At 49.0% G+C, this 23,555-nt stretch overlaps 1 protein-coding gene across 3 annotated transcripts in view; it reads left to right on the forward strand.

The window, feature by feature from the left end:
* Nucleotides 1-18,563: 18,563 nt before the first annotated feature.
* AACS (acetoacetyl-CoA synthetase) overlaps nt 18,564-23,555 on the forward strand; it is a 54,014-nt gene continuing 49,022 nt past the window's right edge. For all 3 annotated transcript variants that reach the window (XM_021698691.1, XM_044921323.1, XM_044921322.1), the window contains exon 1: nt 18,564-18,865. In XM_021698691.1, the coding sequence (XP_021554366.1) occupies nt 18,733-18,865 (133 nt within the window). In that variant the 5' untranslated portion in view covers nt 18,564-18,732. The remainder of the gene's footprint in view (nt 18,866-23,555) is intronic.

Consider the following 23,555-nt stretch of genomic DNA (forward strand, 5'->3'; position numbering starts at 1 on the left):
TATTTCTGACCAAGCATTTGCGGAGTCTTCCCCAGTCTTGACATGTAATGGTGATTTTATGGTTCTATTCCCCTGTCTGAGAAGAGTCAAATAATCTTGATGTGTTCAATTGGAAGGAGGGTTACCAGATAAAATACAGACACACCCAGTGAAATTTGAATTTCAGATAAACAACCAATACTTTTTTTTTTTAAAGATTTTATTTATTTATTTGGGAGAGAGAGAATGAGAGACAGAGAGCCCAAGAGGGAGGAGGGTCAGAGGGAGAAGCAGACTCCCCACTGAGCAGGGAGCCCGATGCGGGACTCGATCCCGGGACTCCAGGATCATGACCTGAGCCGAAGGCAGTCGCTCAACCGACTGAGCCACCCAGGCACCCCAACCAATACTTTTTTAAAGTATATCCCAAACATTGCATGAGATATATTTTAAAAAGTACTGGTTGTTTATCTGAAACTCAGATTTAACCAGGAATCCTGTATTTATATTTGCGGATTCGGGCAACCCTAACAAGGTTTGCAATAGATGTATACCCCTCTATCCCACCCTGGACCGAGATGCTTTCATGGGTGGTAAACATTATTTCCTTAGCAAATATTCAGGAGCAAATGTAACAGAATAGTCCAGCTAAATACACTTATGACCCAAAAGTACTGCTCGTGGGGGGGTGGGTGTGCTCTCTGGAGGCCCTCTGGGTGGCCCCAGCCTGGGAAAGAGCAGCTTAGAGGAAGGGACCCCACACCCTGGAGGACAGGACAGCAGTGAGTAGCCTCAGCCGCAGTTCTGGGTGACTTAAGTAGGAACCAGAGCGAGATATGAAAACGTTGTCCATTTGAGTGAACTAAATACATGTGGTTAATCATCGTGCAAGAGCACATTAAAAAAAAAAAAAAGATGCAGTGAAACAGTAGGTGGGAAAGGAGGGGTGGGAGCAGGTCCCAGGAGCAAGAAGAACATTAACTGAAACGACGCGTTGCTGGGCGCTGTGCTGGGCTGAGCAGCGTGGTTCCACAGAGCCGCGGAGAGCACGCATGCACGGCCCTGCCCCTGACCTGGCCTCGATTTACCGATGGACCGTCTCCACTTCCGCTATCCCTTCTGTCAAAAGCCACCGGCTTCTTCCAGCCAGCAGGTGGTTTACTTGATACCCAGGGCGGCGAGCTGGTCAGTGGTACCTCGGCCCCTGTCCCCAGCCTGGGCTCTTGTGCTGTTCGTTTCATTTAAACAACAAACCAAACCAAAAAACCCCCAGCTTTACTGAAGTATGATTGACATACGATGAACCAGGCACGTTTAAGGTGTCCATTTTGATCCCTTTGGATATATTTCTGTACCTGTGGAAACATGGCCACCATCAAGAAAGGAAGCACGTCCCCCACCTCCGGAGTCCCTCCTGTCCCCGCCTCTGAACCTCCCCAGTCTCCCGTTCCCAAGCAACCCCTGATCGCTTCTCTGTCCCCACACATTCACTTGCATTTTCTAGCATTTTACATAAATGGAATCAAACAGCAGGTGCTTGCTAGTCTATCCTGTCTTGTTTGACTAAGAATAATTATTTTAAATTCATCCAGGTTGTGGGTGTGGGCAGCTCCCTTCCTTTTATTGCTGGGTAGTATTCCACGGTGTGAATATACTTCTGTGTCTCCGTTCACCTGCTGATGGGCTTGGGCGGTTTCCAGTTTGGGGCTATTACAAATAAAGCTGCCGTGGACATGTATGTGCAGATCTTTGTATGAACATTTTCTTTCATTTGTCTTAGGCAAATACTTAGGGGCGGAAAGGCTGAATCCTATAATAGGCATATGTTTAATTGGTCAAAACACCATTTTCTGAGGGGTTTGCACCCACATTTGCACTAGCCGTGTATGAGAATTCAGTTCCTCTACATCCCGACCAATACTTGGTATGGTCAGTTTTTTCTCAAAAAAAAAAAAAAATTTCATTTACTGAAAGGTATCGTCTCAATTGAAAGCTGGCCATCTTTAATTAAGCCATAATAAACCAGTAATAGTACATAATGTGTTTCCCTGAGGTCTGTGAGCCATTCTAGCAAATTATTGAACCCGAGGAGGTGGTCACGGAACCTCTGATTTGTCACCAAGTGGAACAGAAGTGAGGGTAACCCCAGGGTCCCTGAACTTGGGATTGATGTCTGAAGGCAAGGGATGGTTTTGTGGGGCTCCGCTCTTAACCCGTGGGGTCTGCAGTAATTCTGGGAAGCTAGTGTCAGAGTTGCTTAATGGGAGGGAAAACTCACGTTTGGTGCCAGAGTGTTGTGAGCAGAGGGACAGTTTTCCTTGAGATGAGTTTTCAGGACCCAGAGCACCACAGGTTGCTGTAGGAGGTGATGAGGGAGGGGTGGTGACTGGATGTACCCCACAAATGACAGCAGTCATAGAAACTAAGAGCCTTCTGTGTGTGTCTCCGCTCCACTCTAGCTGCCCCAGCTTGTTAGAATTACACAACCACTCTGCTAAGAACAGATTATCTCGGTAATGCAAAGGGGAACACCCGGGCTCAGAGAGGCTGAGGAACATTGCCCAAGGTCAATGGCCAGTCCTCGGGGAACCTGGGTGAGAGCCCAGTCTTGCAGGCTACCTCCCTAAAGGCAGAAGTCACTCCAGGACCTCCTTTCTGTAGAAGCTATAGCTTTCATGGGTTTTTTTTTTTGTTTGGTTGGTTTTTGTTTTTTTGGACTTGCATCAACAGAGATGTTCATTGGTGACCCTAAGGAAACAATGACTATAGATCCTAACAATCAAAAAACTCAAGGGGTGTCTGGCTGACTCCGTTGGTGGAGCATGTGAGTCTTGATCTCCACATGACAGTAGAAATTCCTTTAAAAAAAAAAAAATCTTAACCCCCCCCACCCCAAACCAAAGAACAACCATCTTCTCTACTCCGAAGTGTCACAGCTGGAAGCAAGGATCAACTGTATTTGTTTTACAGCTTACTGTTTTTTTTAAAAATTTAAGCCTTACAACGAATTCCTGTTTCGTTCCGGGGGCCCAGAGATGTTAAGTGACTTGTATAAAATGGCACAGCTAGTAAGGGAGTGTGGGGAGCCAGGACCGAAACCCGGTGGCTCTGATCCACATCCAGTGTGCCACCGCATGCTGAAGCATAGAGAGCACCTTCCGTATGGTCAGCGTTTACACGGAGCCATCTTTCCTCCTGACAGTATGAGAATTTATAGATGCGTGCCTTTGGAGGTTCTCCTGTCTCCAGCTACGCTGGGCAAGTTGGAGCTTCACGTACATTTACAGCTTATTCGATGCTCAGGAGAACCCCCAGCTTGGATTGATATCTTCTGGATACGCTTCTTTTTCAGGGGTCTCAGGATGCCCTATTCTATTCAAAGAGGCCATTGATTTACTAGGATTTAAGATCTTGTCACAGGGAGAGTGAAATCGTTCTGGCATCAGGAATCAGACAAAACCGAGCACCAATTGTGCCCTGTATCAACTTAGATTTCAAAAGACTGCAACATCGCCTCCCTTTGTTTTCAGATCCTTTTCTTGTATTGCTTAGAACACCCTGTGTGAATTGTGTAAAATCATTTGAATGTTACCCCCACATGCGCATATATATATAATTTATTTTTTGCATGGAGGAGCCCTCGGAGGCTTGGAAATAGTTCATTCATTCATTTGGATGGGCCTGCAGTTCTCAAAGTGTGGTCTGAGTTCCTCTAGTTACATAAAATACTATTAATAATTAGTCATTTGCATTTTCCACTCTCATTCGGTCACAAGCGTGCAATGGGGTTTTCCAGAGGCTACCAGATAGGGTATTGCAACTGATGAATGGAGACACAGGGATGAGGAGCCAGCAGTCTCTGATTAAGTTAGACATTTGAGATTAGCAGACATGTAGAACAATGCTACTCTTCTCACTGATTTTTTCCCCCAAAGTATAGATATTTTTCATACAATTAGGTTGTTTATGGTAGCGTGCTATGGGTTTATCATTGTTATTTTAATTTTTTAGAGTAGGGGAGGGGCAGAGGGAGAGGGAGAGAGAGAATCTCAAGCCAACACCATGGGCTCGCTCACACCACCCTGACATCATGACCTGAGCCGACACCAAGAATCAGACGCTCAACCGACTGAGCCAGCCAGGCACTCCTATCCTTGTTATTTTTAAATGAAGATATGTATTTTTGGTTTCTCACTTTTTATTTTTAATATCGTAAAATTATTTCTAACTTTACTGTTAATCCTAATTGATAGACATAACCCATGGAAACAAAAGCTTTTGGGATCCTCAGGAAGTTAAAGAATGTAATAAGCTCCTTGCCTTACTCTCTTTGGGTTTCTATAACAAAAGTACCACAGACTGGGTGACTTAAACAACATTCATTTCTCACAGTTCTGGAGGCTGGGAAGTCCAAGTTCAAGGGGTCAGAGAGTCAGTGCCTGGTGAGGTCCGTTTCCTGGCTTATAGATGACAGTCCTCTCTCCCTGTGTCCTCATGTGGCGGAAGGGGTGAGGGGCCTCTCTGGGGTCTCCTTTATGAGGGCACTAATCCTACTCATGAGGCTCCACCCTCATGACCTCATCACCTCCCAAAGACCCCACCTCCTCATACTATCACACTGGGGGTTAAGGGTTAGGGGCTAGGGTTCTACATATGAATGGGGTGGGGTGACACAGTCTACAGCAGTCCTGAACCACAAAGTTTGAGGCTCACTGGCAAAGGCAAGCAATCACATAGTACACACTTCAGAGGTACAAAAGTGTGTTCAGTGAACCCTGAATCTCCCTCCTGCCTGACCTGCCCACCACCTTTCTGCCTCTAAGGCGACCCTTGTCACCAGTTTCTTATGACTCCTGCTGGGGATATCCAGTGACAACGCAAGCATATATGTATATACCAGTCTTTAACACCAATTATAGCATATTATCTACACTTTTCTGGAACCCGCTATTTTTGCATATATATCTCAGCCAGCGGTCACATTCTTTGTCTAGTATCCCATTTTGTGGCAATGCCATAATTTATTTAGCCATTTCCTTATTGATCAACAGCTGTACTTCCTAAGGTGATTTATTTATGCTAAGCTCCCATGTGTTTCTATGACTTTCATGCAAGTTGTTGTATTTGGTGCAAATCTGATGCTATATAACTTTATTATATAATATAACATATAACAGTATTATAACACAATATAACATTATTATATAATAACACAACATAACATTATTATATATTATTAAATATTTTCTTTTTTTTTTTTTCGAAGATTTTATTTATTCACTTGAGACACAGACAGAGAGAGAGAGAGAGAGAAAGAGAGCATGAGCAGGGAGAGAGGCAGAGGGAGAGGGAGAGGCAGGCTCCCTGCTGAGCCAGGAGCCTGATGTGGGGCTCGATCCCAGAACCCTGGGATCATGATCTGAGCTGAAGGCAGACGCTTAACCGACTGAGCCACCCAGGCACCCCAACATTATTATATATTATTATATAAGACAACACCACATTATTTTGTAACACAATATGACATTATTATACATATGACACAGCATAACTTATAACAATGTAACATTATTATCCAATGTAACAGAATAAACACAATATGACATTAAGAGTTCAGTTTTAGGGGCGCCTGCTTCTCTCTCTGCCTCTCCCACTCACCCTGCTTGTGTTCCCTCTCTCTCTGTGTCTCTCTGTCAAAAAAATAAATAAAATCTTTAAAAAAAAAAAAAGAGTTCAGTTTTACCTCTAGTTTTCTAGGAACTAGGCTGTTAATTTCATTCCATCTTTCCATTAGTGTAGAAAATTTGAAACCAACCTATTGGTGATTGAATGAAAATGTGCATTTACATCATTAGTCTAATGGATAAGCTTTTTTTTTTTTTTTTAAACACCTCCTTTGTCCTGTCTACTTCAGTTGTGACACAGTGAGGGTAGGCATTATAAGTCAGAGTGAAATAAGGATGACTGGTAGTATTTCATCCCATGGCTCTCAAGGAGGGCCAGTTTTCTCCGGGCCCTGGGATTTGGGCTATCCTTCAGGAAGATTTTGTGTGCTCTGCGGCAAAGGTGTGTGAGCCCATTCACCCTGAGCCAGCTTTGACATCCATGCTTACAGTCGCTAAAAACAATGCCAACTACTTCCAATCCCTGCTGAATTATGTTTTTTTTTTTTTAAAGATTTTATTTATTTATTTGACAGAGAGAGAGAGACAGTGAGAGAGGGAACACAAGCAGGGGGAGTGGGAGAGGGAGAAGGAGGCTTCCCGCTGAGCAGGGAGCCCAATGCGGGGCTCGATCCCAGGACCCCGGGATCATGACCTGAGCCGAAGGCAGGCGCCTAACGACTGAGCCACCCAGGTGCCCCTGAATTATGTTTTTTCATTCTTAAGTCCACACTTGACTTCAATATTAGAAGGCTGCTGTGACCTGGAAATTGATTGCATCACAAAACATACTCATTGGGAAAATGTACATGACAGGGCATGAAATTGAATACTAACAAAATTAGCAAAAGAAACCTCTACAAAGAGGTTATCTCATACAAGAATGTGTGAACCACATCCACTTGTCAGCTGGAGTGAAAGGTATAGCTTAAGGGTAGGATGACACAATCACACCTACATTAAGCCTAGATAAGAGTCAGGAAAGCTCCTCCCATCCATGTTGACATGGTATTTTCTTTCTTTCTTTCTTTTTTTAAAGATTTTATTTATTCATTTGAGACACAGAGATACAGAGAGAGAGAGAGAGAGAGCATGAGCACAGAGAGAGGCAGAGGGAGAGGGAGAAGCAGGCTCCCCGCTGAGCCAGGAGCCCGATGCGGGGCTCCATTCCAGGACCCTGGGATCATGACCTGAGCCGAAGGCAGACGCTTAACCATCTGAGCCACCCAGGCGCCCCTGACATGGTATTTTCATCGGCAGTGCTAAGAAAATGCATGCAATTTACGCTGCATTATGACAATAAATTCTGGCCTCTCTTTACATTTATTTTTCTGTGTCAAAGTTTTTCTCCGAGTGTTTTAGTTCAATGACTGCAGGTTCCCGTGGATAGGCTTGGTGAGAAAATAATACCGTCGTTAAAAAAGAGTTGGTTTTGGGGGTGCCTGGCTGGCTCAGTCAGTGGAGCCTGGGACTCTTGATCTCACGGTTGTAAATTCAAGCCCCACCTTGGGTGTAGAGATTATTTAAAAATAAAATCGTACAAAAATTAAAAAAAAAAGCTGTTTTTGACAGCTGGAAGTTCATATATGAACTGTGCCTATTCTTCTATCTAGAGCTTTATGTTTAGAAAACACCTAAAAGAACAGAATGCTGACAACAGCCACAAAGGGGGCTACCCTTGTGTAGCCCTCCCAGAGCCCGAAGCCGCAAGGTTCAATTATCTTTTCATTTCTATAGTTATCTGATTGGAGCGTCCCATTCATCTCCCACCCTGGTTTAGTGCTTTCAGTCATAGTTAGATATTTTTTTATATTTATTTCACTTGGCTCTGGCTCCCACCTTCGCAAAGGTTTCAAGTTCGACTTTCATAACTTAGAGATTGTGGCGTCCATCAAAAGCACGGCCTTATTGAATGCAAACATTTAAAATAAGCATCGAGAGTGCAAGCCAGGCTTCAGAATTTGAGTTATCGGAGGACTTCGTATCGCTTCCTCCCGGCGGGACTCGATGGGGTTCCCGCCGATGCCCCCCATGCACCGAGCCTCGCAGTCGGGCACCCCAGCATACACATCAGAATACAGACAGGAAAGAAGAGACATGTCCCAGACGCTTCGCGGGCCAGCGGAGCTCGAGGCGGTGAGGCAGTGGGGCCAAGGGTGGCTGACTACGCGAGGACCCGCGTAAGACAAGCTGGTGGGAGCCACCCGACGCGCCCCGAGACTGGCTGGGTTGTCAAGGTGACAGCGGTCGGCCTTCACGGTCGAGGGGTGACCCCGCCCTCCTGCCCAGCTCCGATTGGGCACGCCTTTTTCCGGTTCCCCTTTTGGATTGGCTGAGAGGCGCGGCTCACGCACCGGAGCGTCTTGCGATTGGTTGGTGCTCAGTTCACCTCGCCGCCGCGCGGCCGCCTGGGCTGATGTGAGGCCAGCTCTCAGCCAGCCAATCAGAGTGCGCGCCGAATGTGGTGTGGACGGGTGGCTCGGATCCTTCCGCCGGGCTGGCAGGCGTGAGCGCCGGGAGGCGGCGGGAGGCTCCGGGAGGTCCGGGAGGGGTGAGCCGTAGGAGCCAGGGGCGCGCCAAGTGGGGGAGGAACGAGCAGCTCCCCGCAGCCTTGTCCGCAAGGGGCTTTCCCCGCTTCCCAGGACCCCTCCCGCAGATACACACTCTGGCGTGGCATCCTAAAGAATACATTAAAAAAAAAATCAGGGCACCTGGGTGGCTCGGTTGGTTAAGCGACTGCCTTCGGCTCAGGTCATGATCCTGGAGTCCCCGGATCGAGTCCCGCATCGGGCTTCCCTGCTCAGCAGGGAGTCTGCTTCTCCCTCTGACCCTCCCCCCCTCGTGCTCTCTCTCTCTCTCTCTCAAATAAATAAAATCTTAAAAAAAAAAAATAAAAAACCACGAAGAGGAATCAAGAATAGAAGTAAAGAAAAGGCTTACATTGCCCAAAATGTACGAAAGAAGTGCGCAGTATAGGCTTGATGACACAGATGAGAGAGACTCCGAATCCTCGGGTTCTTTGGTGTTTCCATGAGTATGCACGGAGCTGCTGGTGCCTCAGAGAAGCAGGTGGCAGGCACCAGGTGCTGTCTGGGAGCTTGCAGGAGCCCAGAGGACGTCATTCGGATGGTGATGAGTGCTCCCGGTGAAAACAGGCTCAGAGCAGGCAGAGTCTGGGCGCCACTTTGAACGGTACCCCAGACAATGAGACAGGCTGGCCGGGGCCGTGGGGGAGGGGGAGGTTTCCCAACAAGGAGCAGCCTTCGGCAGGTCTTGTACTACGTGCACACGAGATGGTATAAAGAGGGAAAGCGAACTGTGTGTGTGTGTGTGAGAAAATAAGACTTATTTGCATCTTAAAAGTTTATTTATTTAAGTAGTATCTACGCCCAACATGGAGCTCCGATGCAGGACCCTGAGATTAATTAAGAGTCACAGGCTACCTACAGAGCCAGGTGTACCAAGACTTTTTTGCTTTTTTTTTTTTTTTTTTTAAGATTTACTGATTTGAGAGGGAGAGAGAGCACATAAGCAGGGGAAGGGGCAGCGGGAGAAAGAATCCTCAAGCGGACTCCCTGCTGAGCAAAGAGCCCCATGTGGGACTTGATTCCAAGACCCTGAGATCATGACCTGAGCCAAAACCAAGAGTCTCACACTTAACCCACCGAGCCACGCAGGGGCCCTGTAGACTTCTTTGCATCTTATTACACCACCCAGCCCCTTCCTTCACCATACGTGCCAGCTGAATCCACTAGAGACTTGGTATTTTTCATGATCCTTTTCTCTGGAAGCCTGGCTTCTCTACCGAGAACTTTACACTTACATAAGAGGAGAAAGAAGCCAAATCAAGCCAGAGGGTGGGCAGTCACCTCATCTGGTCACCTTTCCTTGCCCTGTTAAAAACAAGCCTGAGGGGAAACCATGGCAAGGTAGGATGCCTTGTGTGGCTATCTACATCTCTTTAGCATTAAATGAGGCCTCTGCTGGTGGGAATGTCTGTTTCACCATTAGTACTAGGCTAATAAGGTTTAGCACTGTCTAGAACCCTGTTCATAGTATATCACCGGGTTGTGGGTGATGTTCAGTAGCTCAGTGTCACACAGAAGACAGTAAGAAACTCAGTGGGGAGTCTGCCTCCCCCACCCCCGCTCATGCTCTCTCAAATAAATAAATAAAATCTTAAAAAAAAAAAAAGATTAGGGACACCTGGGTGGCTCAGGTCCTGGGATCAAGTCCCACGTTGGGCTCCTTGCTCGGGGGGAGCCTGCTTCTCCCTCTGCCTGTCGCTCCCCCTGCTTGTGCTCTCTCTCTCTCTGACAAATAAATAAAATATTTTAAAAATATGTAAAAAAGTAAACTAATAATCAGGATGATTTAGACTTGCACTGTGAAAGGAGCAAAATGAAATAATGTGCAGAGTTCCTGCAGAGCGTGGGAGGATTGCTTACATAGTTATTGGCTGGCTGGGGAAGGCCTGTTTGAGGGGGTGGCATTTGAACTTGTGACACATGTCTGTCCCAGGTGATCCCAGCAGAAGTGGTCCAGGGCTTCAAAAACCAATTTGCCAAAAGCCAATATGCCAAATAATCCATTGCATTTGCAGAATTGAGCAGATTTACCAATTTACCAGAAAACGATGTTTTATGACATAAGAGTCTTGAATTAGATTCAGAGAATAAGAATTTAATCTTCTGATTTTGTTTCTTGAATATTGAATAGAAAATGTGCCTCATGAATATATTTTCATTCAGTCTCTTCAGGAACATCCTGCTGGAGGACCTTGAGTGTTCATTTTGAGTATTCTCATCTCATTATGAGATGAGATGATGAGCTGGTGAGCTTGGGTGTGTGTGGGGAGGGGGCACACTGTGCTTGCCTTGTACGTTCTTGTAGCCCCTGACCCATTCTGGGTCAAAAACAATTGGTGAATGATTGAGATCCTTTTCAGACTGAGCCCATGGAAATCTTCCTTTCCAGTCTTAAGGACAGAGAAGGGTTGAAGTGGGAGGCTCTGAGCATGGACCAACATTTGGAAGTACCTGCATAAACTATGATCCTTCATTTATTGATTCTACAGATCTTTACAGAGCATCCCCTGGGTGACAGGCCCATGGTGCCAGGCTCATGGATTCTAAGGGGAAGCCAGATCATGCACAGGTAAACAAAGAGTCTTAAAGTAAACTCTACCCCCAACATGGGGCTCATACTCACGACCCCGAGATCAAGAGTCACATGCTGTACTGACTGAGCCAGCCAGGTTGCCCCCCACCCCCAAAGATCATAAGTTTTAACACTGCAAAGAATAATGGAGTCATTCCTCTTATAAAAAAATGGGGACATGACAGACGAGACTACAGTGTCTGGTCCTCCCTTCCCAGAAGTAACCACTGTTTGCAGCTTAGTGAATATTTGTATTAGTTTCCTTGGGGTTGCTGTAACAAATTACTACAAACGTGGTAGCTGACAACAACAGAAGTTCATTCTGTCGCAGCTCTGGAAGGTGTGGACAGGGCTCCCTCTGAAGTCTCTAGGGCAGATTCCTTCCTTGCCTCGTCCAGCGTCTGGTGGCTGATGGCACTCCTTGGCTCGTGGCTGCGTCCCTCCACTCCCTGTCTCCGTGGTCACAAGACCTCTTCACTTGTGTCTCCTCTGTGTGTCTCTTACGAGGACACTTGCCATTAGATTTAGGGGCTATGTGGGTAATCTAGAATAATCTTATCTCAAGATCCTTGCCTTAATTACATCTGCAAAGATGCTTTTTCCAAATAAGATCGTATTTCCAGGTTCCAGGTGGACATATCCTTTGGAGAGGCCATCACTCAACCCCCCTACAATATCTTTCCTACACATATATTAGTATGTGGAGAATATATATTATATATGCCAAAGAAGAAAATACATATTTTTATTTTATTATATTTTTTAAAATATTTAATTTATTTATTTGACGAGAGAGAGACACAGCGAGAAAGGGAACACAAGCAGGGGGAGAGGGAGAGTGAGAAGCAGGCTTCCGGCTGAGCAGGGAGCCCGACGCAGGGCTCGATCCCAGGACCCTGGGATCATGACCTGAGCTGAAGGCAAACGCTTAACGACTGAGCCACCCAGGCACCCCGAAAATATATTTTTAAACACAAATGGTATTTTACATGTATTTTTCTACAGTTATAGATCTTGTTCTGCAACTTGCTCTTCCTCCTGAACGATCTCTTTGAGAACTATGCTCTTTGTAGGGCAATCTGACTGTTTTTAACTGATGCACACAGTATTGCAAGGTCTGGAATGTACTGCACTTTACTAGCCTTTCTCCTATTGACAAATGTGAAGTTTGTGTACAATTTTCCAGTCCAGGCTTGGTGAAGTAAGACAGTCATTGATGTCACCAGATTTTTAATTATTTACTTTTTTCCTTTTTCTTTTCTTTTTTTTTTTAAGTAGGCTCCATGCCAGTGTGGAGCTAACCATGGGGCTTGAACTTATGACCATGAGATCAAGACCTGAGCTGAGCTCAAGAGTCAGATGTTCAACCGACGGAACCACTCAGGGGTCCCTTATTTATTTACTTTTAACTGTGAGAAGTATGAAGCCTACAAAAAGACTGGATATAGTATGTGTGTTCATTTTAAAGACTAATAAACGTGCACTGTGTTCATATGGTCCAGTTTAATAGGACGTGACCAGTATCTTGGAAGCCCCTCCCTAAATTCATTCCCTTTTCCTAGAAGAACCCTGTGCCCTGAATGTTGATACACATTTCTTTGCATTTCTTTATGTTTCTCTAACATGTATGTATTCCTAAACCAGATGTTTTTGGGTTTTGCCTGCTTTTTCCCTTTCTGTACAAGTCTGTATGCTTCTGAGGCTTTTTTGCTCAACATTATGTTTTTGAGGTTCATTGTGCTGGCCCATCTATAGAGTGTCCCTTTTGGCTGCTGCATAGTATTCATTGGATGACTATCCCACCACCTATGTATCCCTCTTCTTGGGTTGTGACCACGTTTCCCCCTCTGCTTTCTTCTGTGGTTGGCGAGGAGGTGGGGAGGTTGAACTTTGGGCCATCCCTTTAGGCACATCTGGCCCTTGGTAGCTGGCATCCCCTGGATTTCCACAGCCCTGTGCATGGACAGGGAGGGTTGAGGCAACCACACCACAGAGGCTAGAAAAAGAAATCCTCCAACCACCCTTTTGCCTGATGAACCCAGGGAACGTGGCTGAGGCTTTGGGCTCACCCTTCTTCTGGACCAGCCTGAGAGAGCCCCCTGTGTCAGCAACCACAGGAAATGGAAATATGTCAGTGTCTTGCCCCTTCTGGTCTTTTCTCCACCAAGTCCTAGGCATTACTCCTTTGGTTATGACTTGGGGAAAGTCAATTCTACACTAGAAGTTCTTCTCATCTCACCTGCACCCCAAGCATTGCTATCTACTATCTAATCCCGCACTATATCCTCTTGGCCTACTTTCCAAAATATCTCTATGTATAGATAGATATTTAAAGATGTATCTCTATCTAAGCTTATATTCATATACAGGTACATGGATCTCTCTCTTTCTCTCTCCCCTTCTCAATATCTCCCTCCTTTCCAACCCAGTCAAGCCCCATGATACCCCATGTGAACCTCTGCAATATCTCCCTCCATCCTACTCCAAATTCAACCCCACTCACTCTATTACTGCTAGAATAATGCTTTCAAAATATATGTCACATCACTCCCCTACTCAAAGCTTTCCAAATGGCTTCTAATCACACTTTAAATAAAATCCACAGTCCTTACTCTGTGGCCTCCCAAGGTCCTGGATAGCCACTTCCATTTGACGGTGCCAAGCATAACTCAGGGCCTTTGCACTTACTATGTCCTCTCTCTGGAAGGTTCCTCCCAAAGATCAGCACTGGGTTGGATTCTTCACTTTTTTTTTTTAGGTGGAGAATCTTCAGACTAGGGATAGCGAGATCCCTAGTTTGGGGATCCGACACACCCTAGTTGGTACTGATGCCTGCCTATCTTCGGATCAGGTGTTCTAGGCCATCCCACGTCAGTGATGAAGGTGCTAAAGTGAACACAAGCCCCTCCAGGGTAGAGTGCAAGTGGGATGACGTTTGGTGATTGTTTCAGTTAGAATGCATTGGGCAGCAAGTTATGCCAATCGGACTCCCTGCGGCTTAAACCACGATGACAGTTACTATTTATTCAGCCAGAAGTCCATGGCTCGTCGCAGGCTTGCTCTGCAGCTCTGCGAGAGGATTCGGCTCTTCCTCCTTGTCTGCTTCGCCACCCTCTGTTTAAAGGCTTTTCTGCGCCGTGCTCCTCCGGGTCGCCCAACACCCATCAGAGGCCCCTGCAAAAGGACCTCGTCCCTCCCAGGGGAAACTCAGCGCCAGGCGCCCCCCCCATACACGCCCCTTCGAGCTCATTGGCCGGCATTTGGTCACGTGCGGACACACGAGCCAATTGGGCAAAGGAGAAGAAGGAGCGCTGTGATTGGCTTAGACCAGTGGGCACATTGATCCCTGGGGGACAATTTCCAAGGGCCACGTGGATACACAGCTGCTTTTACACAATTAATTGACAGATAGTCAACGTCATACTTACACGGTGCTTCCGATTGCCGGAGAAAGCATCTATGTTCTCAGTCCTCCTTCACCCACTTGCCAGTCACAGAGGCTTACTATGAACTCATCCCAGTTCCTGCCGTTGTGTCTTGCCCTGGGGTATAACCGGTAACTCCGCTCCAAAACCTCCTTGGATGAGTAAATGCCATTCTTTCACGTCTGGCTTAGACGTGTCTCCTAAGGGTGAAGTTTGGTCTGGGTGGAAATGCGCTGATTTTAGAATAACCAAAGAAGTGAAATTTACCAACACCGATTCACTTTTTACTTTTAGATATTTTTCCCAGTTCTTCTAAATGTCTCAAGATACTTTGAAGAACATCCACGAATACATTTTTAAATGCAATTTCTTTCAGATTTGGTCTCCTTAATCAATAAGATAGATACACATGTATGGTAGTCAGTTATGTCAGAGTGTATTCATTCCAATGAGAGCAGATCCTCATTTTATTTCATTTTAAAACCCTCAGTTTATTTTTTAAATGATTTTATTTATTTGAGAAAGAGTGAGCAAGTAAGAGAGAGAGAGAGCACGAGCAGGGGTAGGAGCAGAGGGAAAGGGACAAGCAAATTCCCCACTGAGCAGGGAATCCGACTCGGGGCTCGATCCCAGGAGGCTGGGGTCATGATGGGAGCCAAAGGTAGTCGCTTAACTGACTGAGCCACCCAGGCGTCCCTAAAACCCTCAGTTTAAAAAAGATGTCCATTTAAGCCTATGATGAAACTTTCTAACGTCAATTTAAGTCAGGATACAATCCCTTGGCTTGGGCACAATCCTCTCAGGAGAGACTCCAAAGTTGGATTTTGTGGCATTCCTAGTAGGTGGGTAGCTCTGAGCGTGACTTCCCAGCTACATCTTAGCATCATGGCATTTGTTTCTATGTGTACAAAGAAATATCATGCTTTGGGAAGAGAGGAGAAAAATGAGATTCATATTGTCAAAATCATGTGGACTTTCAGATAACCCTGACTTGTACCCCAACTATGGTGTCACTCCTTTTCCAGACCATCAGTTTGGGCATTTTTGGAAAACTCTTCGCTACTTCCAAATACTCATGCTTTTTTCTCTTGAAGCTGCTTTCAACATATTCCAGAGGACCCAATATGTTTTCATCATTTCCTATATTGGTTAATGGTCACTTTATAATAGCAAGAGCTCTGAAAGATGGAAAACCTAACTTAATGCACACCAGGGTGGGAGAAATAAAAAGGAATGTAGGTGAGCTTATACGTGAGGGAGCAACAGGGTGGATTCCAAAGAAATGACTGGGAGGTCAGCCCTCTGATGAAGTGTGAGTGCATCTGGCCTGGCAAATTTCTGTATTCTGTTAAAAGTTTTGAATAGGAGGGGGAGGCACAGATCAGGAGTGTGGTATATTAATAGTACCAATCTAGGGGCTCTCAGTGCCTCAGTCAGTTATATCTCCAACTCTTGATTTCAGCTCAGATCATGATCTCTGGGTCATGGAGCCTGCTTAAGATTCTCTCCCTCTGGGGCTCCTGGGTGGCTCAGTCGGTTGAGTGTCTGCCTACGGCTCAGGTCATGATCTCGGGGTCCTGGGATCAAGTCCCGAGTTGGGTTCTCTGCTCGGTGGACAGTCCGCTTCTCCCTCTCCCTCTGTGCTCTCTCTCTCTTGCTCTCACGCTCTCTCTCAAGTAAATAAATAAAATCTTAAAAAAAAAAGATTCTCTCCCTCTTCATCTGTGCCCCGCCCTCATGCACACACTCTTCCTCTCTCTCTGTCTCTCTGTCTCTCTCAAAAAAAAGTACCAATCTAGATCCTTAAATAAAAAATAAGCAACAGGTACAAAGGGAAAAGGGGAATTGCAGAGACACAAGGAAGGTTGCACATAGACAGACAGTTTAAGGTTCTTGGTCAGGAAGGGCCCTTCCAGCAATGTTCCCATTTTATTTATTTATTTACTTATTTATTTTTAAGATTTTATTTACTTATTTGACAGAGAGAGAGAGAGAGAGAGCACAAGCAGGGGGAGCGGCAGGCAGAGGGAGGAGAAGCCGACTTCCCACTGAGCAGGGAGCCTGATGTGGGGCTCGATCCCAGGACCCTGGGATCGTGACCTGAGCCGAAGGCAGAAGCTTCACCAACTGAGCCACCCAGGTGCCCCAGTGTTCCCATTTTAAATGGGAAGAACTTTCTTGAATTTCTTTCTCTTCCCCCTCTCTGATCTTGTAAAGAAGGATATGGGGCAGCAAGGTGAGGCCTGAAAAGGTATTTCCAAAGGTGTGTGTGTGGAAGTGTTGAAGGAGTGATGACCAAGTACCCATTATTTTGGCTATAGCTTACCTCTCCCTTGGGTTCCCCTACAGATGCTGTGCCTGGTTGGGTGGGCCAGGCTGAAGGGATTAAGAATGAATCAAGTGTCCATCAGGCGTATAAATCCAGTCCTCTGCCCGCTCCATGAGAATCAGCCAATCCCTTCGTCAAACTCTGATTTGCATGGCCCTGGAAGGCGAGGTCTATGCTTTATATAGCAGAACCCCTTTGCCTAGCCCACGGAGGCACACACTAGGCATTTCTGAATGAATGACTCTTTCTTGAGCTTCTACTATGAATCAGGCTTTGGGAACCCTGGTGAACCGGTGAAACAAGGATTTTGCTCCTGCGGAATTTGCACTCCAGTGTCAAAGGAAAAAAAAACATGAATCCTTCAAAGATGAATCTCCTTTCGGGCCAAGATGAACTCATGCCTTCACAAAGGTGGTAACTCAAACACAGAGCCAGATGAGATGCTGGCCCTAGGACTTGGAGGTCAGGAAGGGAAGCCAGGTATTCTGGAAGTCATGTTTAAATAGCAAGCATCCTGTTTTAAATTAGAACCTATGTTTATTCGTGGTGATTGAGAGATGGAAGCTGTTTCTGATTTAGTGATGAGGTTGCTTCATAAAACTCCAACACTGGAAAAAAAAAAAAAAGAAAAATGTGCCTGGGAGAAGCTGACTGGGTTATTGTGAGAATAAGTTACAAGTAATATGGGAAGGTCCTTAGCACAGTGCCCCCCCACGTACAGTAGGAGTGCAATAAATTAACCTTCAAAATATACCCCAAGTCTCATTTTTCTATTTCCACATCTGCCACCTGGTCCAGCCACCATCATCTCTCTCTCTCTTTTTAAAAGATTTTATTATTTGACAGAGAGAAAGAGAGAGAGCACGAGTAGGGGGAGCGGGAGAGGGAGAAGCAGACTCCCCGCCAAGCAGGAAGCCCCACGTGGGGCTCGATTCCAGGACCCTGAGACCATGACCCCAGCCGAAGGCAGACGCCCAACCAGCTGAGCCACCCAGGCGCCCCACCATCATCTCTTTCAACATCATCCTAACTGGTCTCCCTGCTTATATACCTGCTCCCTGAAATCTATTCTCAATTCAGTAGCCAGAGGAATTCCTATTACAGCTACAGTCAGAACATGACCCTATTGTGCTCAAAACCTTCAGTGGTCTCATCTTGCCCATCGTAAAAGCCGGTCTTCATGGTCCTCAGAAGCCACTTGTGCGGCCACTCTTCCCTTCATTGACTTTATCTTCTACCCCAGGTCTCTCAAGTCAAAGAAAAAGGCTGGACCCTTTACTAGTTCTCTAACCACACCCAACACTCCTGCTCAGGGCCTTAGCACCTGCTGTCATCTCTGCCTGGAAACTTTCCCCCAGATACTGAAGAGCTCATTACTCCTGTCACCTGCTTCAAGTTGATGGTAGACGTCACCTTTTCAATGGAATCTTCCCTGACGACTCTATTTAAATAGAAACACTCCTCCTTCCGTCTTTTCTATCCTTCCCTGCTTTCTTTCCATAGTACTTAATACTTATTATATGAATAACAGTATACGTATTATCTATACGACACTCATTGGTAATACTACATATTTTACCGCACGCATTATACTGTGTATGACGTATATACGACATCTTCTTCACCCCTTATCCCCTGTTGACACAGGGCAGGAACTTTGCTTCGTTCACTGCTGTATCCACAAAGCCCTGCACCTTGCCCGGTACCCAGCAGGCGCTCCGTCAATAATCCGCAGGAAGAACAAATCCACAGCGAATGAATGAACACGGGAATGACCCAGCGCCTCCCGGCTTTCCGTGCTGCTTTAACCCCTTGACGCCCCAGGTGAGGATGGGGAGCTCGGGCGCAACGCGCCTGCGCAGCTCCACCCACCGCCCGCGGGTTCGAGTCCCGGCCGCAGCAGGGCGCGGCGGCAAGCACTCCTTTGCGAGGCTCGGCACCGGCGGAGGGTTACACGCGGAGGGGCGGGGCCTGAGGGGGGCGGGCCCGGATGGGGGCGGGGCCGGCCGGGGGTCCCGCAGACGGCGCCCGCGCCGGCGCTCAGTCGCGCTGCCTGCCACGGGTGCGCGCCGCTGACCCGCTGCCCCGGGACCCTGCCGCCCCGCCTGCCGCCCCCCGCCCGGCCCCAGCCCCGGTCCCGGTCCCAGCGCAGCCCACGCCGCCCCCCGCCGCAGCCATGTCCAAGCAGCCGCGGGCCGGCCGGGAGGAGATCCTGGAGTGCCAGGTGATGTGGGAGCCTGACAGCAAGAAGAACACGCAGATGGACCGCTTCCGGGCGGCCGTGGGCGCCGCCTGCGGCCTGGCGCTGGGTGAGTGCGGGCACGCGGCCCAGGGGCTCCGCGGCCACCACCGCTCCCCCCGCCCACCGGGCCGTGGCCTCCAGAAGTCTGGCTCCCCCTCCTGGGGACCGGGGCGCCCCCTTCTCCGGGGCGTTGCTGTCAGGGCCCCTCCTGGTTGTTGGAATAATCCCCTGATTCTCAGTTTCCCTGCTCCGGGGCTTGGAGGAGCCACTGGAAGTGGGGGCCCCCTCCCAAGGGGCTGGGGCACCCTCTGGGGTTGGGGTTTTGCCCCCTTGTCTGTGCAGGACTCCTCCTGACTGTAGCATCTATGTCCCTGGAGGCTCTTCGGCCGCCCCCACTCGCCCCCACTCGTTCCCCGGCCTTGGAACCTCTGGGGACTGAGATCCCTTGCTAGTCTTCCTACTTGTGAGGTGAGGTGCTCCTGGGGTCTTGCACTCTGGCCTGGGGGGCTTCCCCCCAGACATAGGGTCTTTCTGACTTGTAGCTCTTCTCCTATGTTTGTGGGGGTTCCTTGCCAGCCAGTAGTCCCTTGTGTTGTCCCCTCCTAGTCCCCTCATCCTGAGCTTACTAAAGGGCCGCCATGGAATTCAGGCACCTAGGAGAAAGACAGTCAGGTAGAGCCTTTGGGATCGGGGCGAGACTCCTTCCCCTCCTGTTTACACTCCCAGCCTGCTGCAGAACCTAGCCACCGGCCCTCCCTCCAGCCACCACCCTGGCTCTCAGAAACAGCCCGGCCTGGCTGCATGTGGGCTGGGCAGACGAGGCCCTTTTTCTGAGTGAGAAGCACCTGCACGTGCTTCCCTCCGGCTCTGGCTGGCTTGTCCGACTTCCTGCAGGATGTTCCCCACCTTCAGGTGTTTTCAGCTCCGCACGGCCACTTTCCTCCCCTTCGTGGCCCTCGGCTGGCTTCGGGGACTCCTGTGTTCCTGTGGGTGGCATCACTGTTCTCAGTCATCCTCACAGAAGTGGAGACTGGGTCGTCTGCCCTGCATAGGGGAGTCCTCAGCAACACTGCCTTCCTTTTTAATCCCCCCTTTTCGTGGGGGCCCTTGTTCCCTCTACCCCGAACACTGGCTGGTTTCCTGCTTCCTGCTTTTCCTTCCTCCTCCCTTCGGTACACCCTGCTTGCTTTGCCGGAGCACAGGTCTGACTTTGTCACTCCTTGGCTTAGAGGCTCACAATGGCCCCTTGTTGACCGTGAAATTGCAGACAGTGCCACCTGGCAGCTTCCAAGCCCTCCACCGTAGGATGGGTGTCGTAGCTTCCACGGTGCCCCTTCCCTTGGCAAACCCAGCTCTCTCGCTCTCCCTCCCTCCTGCTCACTAGACAGGGAGCACCTTGGAGACAGATGTGGCTTATTACTCGGGGCCTTCCAGGTAGTAGTGGGTAAATTAATGTGTGTCTGGTTGGGGGAGAACAGACCTGATTCCTTCTCCCCCAAGAAGAGCCAGGAGTGGAACATTCGTCTGTGTTACCTCCCCTCGATTCTGTCTCTTTCCCCTGCCAGCATTGTATAATATTCTTCTCCTGTGCTTAACTAGCCTTGGCACTTTAGGAAGTGAATGCACATGAGGTGTGAGGTGGGCGAGACACATCTGAACTGACTACCTGGATTTCGAACTGGCTCCACCACTTCTGTGTGATCAGGAGGAAGTCACCAGATCTTCTCGAGTCTCACTTTCACTGGCTGTAAAAATGGGCATGACGAGAGGACCTGTCAGTGGGTGGTGTGAGGGTGACAGGAGGCCCTCAGGCCCAGCGGTCACCTGCACCTGGCTGGTCCGTGGGTTGCTGTGTAAACACTACTGAGTACTCCCAGTCGGCCTGCTCGGGGCTGGTGGGCTGGGGGTCCAGGCCCAGACTGGACCTGAAGACTTGGCTCAGGCGGCTCACACACTGGGAGACTGCATAGGGAAAGCAAGATTTCCAACTTACTTTGAAAACCCAAAGGTCTGTGATGCTGGGTCTGTGTCACCATCTGGTGGCAGTAAGCTGGACTGAGCGGGGTTCTCCTCTTGGTCTGGGGGTGCTTTAGAGCTTGATGTTTGTCTCTCTTTTTTTTTTAAGATTTTATTTATTTATTTGACAGAGAGAGACACAGCGAGAGACGGAGCACAAGCAGGGGGAGTGGGAGAGGGAGAAGCAAGCTCCCCGCTGAGCAGGGAGCCCGATGCGGGGCTCGATCCCAGGACCCTGGGATCATGACCTGAGCCGAAGGTAGACACTTAACAACTGAGCCACCCAGGTGCCCCTTGGTGTTTGTCCTTTACTCCTCTTCCACTCCTGATGGTTGAGCCAGCCTGTTGCTTCTCTCCCTTCCAGAGGCCGGGCCCTGGAGGTTTTGGGCTTTAAGAGCCAACTCACATGCTGCCTTGTTTTTGGTCATTGTCTTTGAATGTTTTCTCCTTTTGTCTGCTCTCCAAATGCATGTAATTTGGACTTTCATTCTGCCTCGCCTTTTCATTAATTTGTGAGTATTCTAGTCGCTTCAAGACTGCACCCTTGAACTTGTACCCCCCACCCCCTGGGGTCTTGTGTGTAGTTGGTGTGCAGTCTTGAGCAATGCTGTTGCCCACATGTATAGAGAGAGAGAGCAAGGTACGGACCTTCACAGGTAGCTTCAGTGGTGTTCTGGTCCCGAGGATGGACGGCTGGGGGGCATTCTCCCGCCTGGCCACCTGGCCATGAGCCCGAACCCCCAGACCGAGGTTGGCCGTTCAGGAGCTGCCCGACCTGGGTGGGCTTATTCTCTTTCCCGCTACCAGGGCCATTGGTTGGTTTATTGTCACTGCTTCTAGCGGAGCTCACCTGAGGACTCCCCGCAAGCCCACGTCGACCTGGGGGCCCTCAGGACGTGGACCCCCTATGGAGCAGCCCACAGCTGCAGCCCAGCATATGTGCCTGTGGTGGGAGGCCTCTTTTGCAAGACCCCAGGGCGCACGCTGCACACACCAGCGCCCCCCTTGATTAGGGGAGGGACACCCGCTTCAAAGTACCTGCTGGTTTGGTGGCCTGTGCCCAAGCTACAACTCAGTTCAGTGTTGGAGCAGCTGGGACAGCGTTTGCCCACAAATAGAAGGCTTGCTCCCTGTTCTCAAATAGCTCAAGTGTAGCTGGAGGAGAAAGCTCGTGCCGGCCAGCAGTGCGGCGAGTGAGTCGGGCCAGGCGCCAGTGCTCGGGCAGCCTGCTGTCGCCTCCCGGGCGCTCCAGTGCCTGCTGGCTCTGGCAGACAGGATCTTGAGCTGAGACTTGGAGGTGTAGGCTGGTCAAAAATCTTGTAGGTGGAGAGGAAGAAGGGGGTGAAGGGAAAGCAAGACTTGCACATTCAGATGCCTACGGGGACCCAGCAGGGGATGGGGATAATACCAGTCAACTTAGTGGGTGCTTTACACACGCATCCGCCGACTCCATCCTCCGTAACCTGGCCAGGTAGGTGCTGTTTTCACCCCCATTCCCCAGCTGGGAAAACGGAAGCTCAGTCCTGGTTGGGATGTCGCAGCTGTGAGTAGCCCACCTGTAGTCTGTTCCTGGAATCGTTAGTCTGTGCCGCAGTGTGTGGCCTTGGGCATGTGGGTGAGGGTGGGACGCGGCTGTCACCCAGCTCTGTAGCTGCTTGTCACTACGTGGTGGGACGGTGCCTTAGTGATCCGGGAGAGCAAGGCGGGGGCTGCGCTGTTGGGAGCTGGCCACAGAAGTCACCCTTGGTCATTTCTATACTATCCTGTTGGTGACACCGACGAGTCCTGCTCAGTGTGGGGAGGGGACAGCACGGGGAGGTAAGGGTGGAGGTGAGAAACAGGAGCCGGCCACAGCTGTTCTCTTGTCTCAGGAGAAGGCAGCGACACTGAATTTCATTTGAAACCTGACTTTAGTACGTTGACAGCTAGTTCCGGTTCTTCACGAGCAGCGTGCAGACTGAACCACACAGGCCTGTGGCGGGTCATCCGGACTTTGGGGTGCTGCCTGTGAGTGGGGGCCAGGAGTGTGTGAGCAGGAGCCGGAAGGGCGTGTCTGAAGAGGGGTCCCCGATGACTTGGCTGGGTCGTCGGTGGTGAAGTCTCTGCACCTAGTCCTTCCGTTTCTCTGCTGTCCTCTATGGTCCTTGTGATGTTGAGTTGCTGTTGAGACCGCTCGGTCCCCAGATTGGCAGGCGGGTGGCATCTTCCTCCCTCGCGGATGCTGCTGGTGACTCACTCTTGATGGGCTTTTGCAATCTTCAGTGGAGGTGCGGGTGTGGAGCCTCTGGTCCATCTCTCGTGTGAGCCTGAGGGAGTTTTTGGTGCCGGAACTCTTTGCCCTTTATGAGGATCAAGGTGACGAAAAACAAACAAAAGCCTGGGAGAGAATGGAGCGTGGGCCTGTTTGCCTAGTGCGGGCAGGGCAGAGGCTCCCTCTCCCGCCCCGCTTCTGGACCCGGAGTCCTGCTCATTAACACTTCCTCATACTTGCACAGCCTGTCTCCAGGCCCTCGCCCACCCCGTCCTGTCTGCTGGCCCGCTGTGGGTCGTGCTTCTGCAAGGTGACCAGCAGGGTTCTAGTGGCTGACACGCCAGGTACTTTCTCTCTGCCAAGCACTGTTCTTGGTGCTTCATGTGTTTTGACTCTTCCAGTCCTGACAGTGACCCTGTGACAAGTACCATTCTCTTCTTTCATGGAGGAGAAACTGAGGTCCAGAGATGACTGATTACTCATCTGAGCT

Source organism: Neomonachus schauinslandi, chromosome 14, assembly GCF_002201575.2.
Source record: "Neomonachus schauinslandi chromosome 14, ASM220157v2, whole genome shotgun sequence".
Taxonomy (NCBI): Eukaryota; Metazoa; Chordata; class Mammalia; order Carnivora; family Phocidae; genus Neomonachus; species Neomonachus schauinslandi.